Consider the following 3822-nt stretch of genomic DNA (forward strand, 5'->3'; position numbering starts at 1 on the left):
CTGCGCCTATCGCTCGCTCAGATATTGTTGGTATCCCTAGAAAGTTACTGTGTTTTGAATTTATTATTTTGAATGAGATACAAGATAACACGTAACTCATTTTTGCAGAGAAATCGTGTTCCATTACAAGGCCAGAGAAGATGGGAGTCCATAAAGTGCGGTTCGTTATTTTTTTGATATATTGGCCCATAAGTAAAAACACCCGAGTAAGATAATTCTCAAGTGGGGGCCTGCGTCATGTTTCCATGAGGGCTTGGCGCTACTTTAAATAACAGACTATCCTTAGATATATCATAATAGTTTAGTCACATACTCACTCAAATTACGTCTTTGTTTCTCTATCATAGAACTGTTGATCAAGACGTCGCTCAAGTGGAAAGTGTGATTTTACTGAATGGAGAGAGTCTAAGCATTGCATTCGTCATGATAGGCGCCCGATTAAGAGGCTCTTATTTACAATAAAATGACGTAAAGTATGTCAAATAGAGTCTCACGGGGTAATTAGGAGTGGTTTACCTTGTTTTGATTTTACATCCCTGCAGTTTCTAGACAGGATCCACACTCTGTGTTTTAAGCGTCAGTAACCGTCTGGTGTTTGAAAGCCCTGACTAAGTCAGCTAACCTTTCGACAATCGTTCCTTTTGTTTTCCTTCTCGAAAGATCGCGTTCTTCCTTTCAGGTGAAGGACTACATCGGCTAATACTGGGAAGGCCAAACAGGATTTTTGTTGAGCCCCCGCAAGACACATACACATGGGAGATGAACCAACCAAATCACTGTTGAATTGAGGGGGAGTGGAAACTTCAACCCAGCATGTTCACGGGCGAATTGGCTGCTCGCATGGGCTCTGGTTTGTAAGTGGTGTTAATATAATGAATAGAGCATATGTAGCCCGAATAACAATTCATAACAGAATTGTTAGGCTTTTATTGTTTTAAACATCCAAGTTTAGGGTCTCTCGCAATATTCTCAGTTTTATATTTTCATGAAAGGACATCCGCTCTCTATTCGGTGGACCATTTTGCGTATACATTGTTATTCCTGCCCATTATGGGAATGCTTTTGTGTTGGTTTCCCTTTGAAATGCGTCAAGGTTTTGTATATTTGATTGTTACTGGGCTGCACCGCTGAAGAGCTCTTCGTATCTAATAGTGCTCGTGGCCACGCGACAAAGTTGCTATCGCTCAACCGGGCAAGAAAGATCTAGAAAATGGGAAAATGAGAATAGAATAAGTCATGCCGCAAGGGTCGACCGCACAACACTCTCTCTCTATAAAGACTGCAGTATCTCTAGTTACATGGCAACCTATTTTAGTGATCTTTCAGCCTTTTGCAGCCAAACAAAATAACTCAATATAATGTCGATAGTGAACAGAAAAACACCCCCAATGGTTAGAGCAAAATAGTTTCATCCCACGCACACTTATTTACCATTATGTTCCCTTTATGTTTGTGTGTTTAGTTTGTTGGGTTTTCTAATGAGAGAAGATATTCTTGCTATCTCTCAAGGCGCTTGTGTTATCCATCAGTTTGTTGTACTTAACTCGCTAATATGGTGGCCCCTCCAAAGGGCAACCGCCGCATAGTTGCAGTGAGGATTCTGTTTGTGAATCATCACCGAGCTATCATAGTTCCGGTAGTTAGTCGTTGTAACTAGGTGATATCGCTTTATGTTCTAATAAAACTGGCGAATAACACAAGCAAGCGCAGTTGGTTTTTGCTTAGGTTTAAGATAGACGCCTTAGTTTGTGATTAAATCCATAAATTCATTAGATTGCCAACAACCAAATATGTTATTTTTTTTATTGTAAAGGTCCTATTCCAAACTGATTATTCGAAAGTTTTCAATTGTGTCAGCAAGATTAGGTGAGTGTCGCATATCTCCGGACATTCTGGTGATTCGTTGCTACGTATTCACAATGGTATAACCATGAATTTGGCAGCTCTAAATATGCACATTTTTGAACAAAAGCATAAATTGTATTGTATAACATGATGTTATAAGACTTGTCATGCTGATGAAGTTGTTTCAAGGTTAGTGATTATTTATCTCTAATTTGTTCGTTTTGTGCAAGCTATTTTGGCGGGGAGTAAATTGCGTTGTGTGTTTGGCTACTGTGTGGAGCTAATATAATATATAGTTGTGTTCTTCGGCTGTAAAACATCTTAAAAAATCGAAATATTTGCTCGGATTTCACAAGATGTTTATCTTTCATTGCTGTACACATGTATTTTTCATAAAATGTTTTATTGATGAGTATTTATATTTTTCACGTTGCTTCTCTGTATTATTCTGGCGCTGCTTTGGTGCTATTTGTTGGATGGTGGTGCATGTAAAACAGGATTTGTAGCTATAAATATGCACATTTCAACAAAACATAAATATATTGTATAACATGATGTTATAAAACTGTCATCTGATGAAGTTGTTCAAGTTTAGTGATGAATTTTACTCTATTTGTGGGTTTTTGAGAAAAGTTACCTATGCGGTGGAAACATGGTGAAAATATGCCGTTGTGTGTTTGGCTATTGTGGTTAGCTAATATAAATACATATTGTGTTTTCGCTGTAAAACATTTTAAAATCGGAAATGATGGCTGGATTCACAAGATGTTTATCTTTCATTTGCTGTATTGGACTTGTGATTTCATGAAATTATATTATATGATATCCCTGTCCCGTTAGGCTAGGCTATGCTAGTCAGCTTTTTTGATGAGGATGCTCCCGGATCCGGGATGGGTATGAAGTAAAGGTTAACGAAGTTGACTCTGTATTAATTATGTTGTTTGCTAATTTGGTTGAATTTGAATTCCATTGACCTTTATCTATTCATCTCAGTGAGAGAGTTTGTGTGTGTGTGTTTGTGCACATGATGTGTGTGTGTTTGTGTGTTACCTTGGCGAATCGCCTGTTGTAGTGGGCCTGCACCTTGGGGTCAGGACAGTCTAGTTTCTTGATGATCTCAAAGCTCTGGTTGAGCTGGGTGAAGATGTCCACTACTGAACTGGAGAACAGAGCATGCTCCGACGTCTGCTGGAACTATAGTAGGGAGAAGAGAGGGAGAGAGAGAGAGAGAGCCACAGAGAGAGAGAGGTCAGGGGTCATGGTACAAAGGTCAGATAGGTAGAATTAGTCTGTGCCCCAATTCTCCACAATTTTCTTGACGTGTGTACTTGCACACTCCCCAAAATGGATTTTAAAGTATAGGATTGGTGTAAMTATTGGCTGGAGGGAGTTTCCCCCATTGTTAAACACATAAGAGAAAGTGTGCAAGTGAGCTGGTGAGATGTGGAGGTCCCTCACCCCTTCCCTCTTGTCCCTCTCTAGAGCTCCATTCATAAACTCCATGGACACATCCTCGTTCTCACCCAGCCACTGAAGGACAAACTGCAGAAACCACCTGGAGAGAGAGGAAAGAAGAGGGAGAGAGAGGAGGGAGGGAAAGAAGTGAAAGAAAGAAAGAAAGAAAGAAAGAAAGAAAGAAAGAAAAGAAAGAAGAAAGAAAGAAGAAAGACAGAAGAAAGAAGAGAGAGGAGAGAGAGAGTGAAGGAGGGGGGAGAGGAGAGAGAGTGAAAGGCAGCAGAAATAGAAGATAAAAGTGATGAAGATAGACAGGCAGGCAGGAGGGAAGGGAGGGAGGGAGGCAGGGAGGAGGCAGGAGGAAAGGAGGAGACAGGAGGAAGGGAGGGACGGCAGGGGAAGGGAGGGAGCAGGGGGAAGGGAGGACGGCAGGAGGAAAAGGGGAGGGAGGGAGGCAGGCAGGAAGAGGAGGGAGTGATAAATGGTAGGAAGAAGAGAGATGAAGAGGAGATAAGAGTTAGC

General features: G+C 40.9%; 1 protein-coding gene across 1 annotated transcript in view; it reads right to left on the reverse strand.

Annotated features, from left to right (window-relative positions):
• LOC112075953 (protein unc-13 homolog B) overlaps positions 1-3822 on the reverse strand; it is a 14631-nt gene that overhangs the window by 4318 nt on the left and 6491 nt on the right. Inside the window, exons 2-3 of the mRNA XM_070441132.1 lie at positions 3304-3400; positions 2896-3039 (exon numbers count right to left, since the gene is read on the reverse strand). Coding sequence (XP_070297233.1) covers positions 2896-3039; positions 3304-3400 — 241 coding nt within the window. The remainder of the gene's footprint in view (positions 1-2895; positions 3040-3303; positions 3401-3822) is intronic.

The sequence above is a fragment of the Salvelinus sp. IW2-2015 genome, unplaced genomic scaffold (genome assembly GCF_002910315.2).
Source record: "Salvelinus sp. IW2-2015 unplaced genomic scaffold, ASM291031v2 Un_scaffold3483, whole genome shotgun sequence".
Classification (NCBI taxonomy): Eukaryota; Metazoa; Chordata; class Actinopteri; order Salmoniformes; family Salmonidae; genus Salvelinus; species Salvelinus sp. IW2-2015.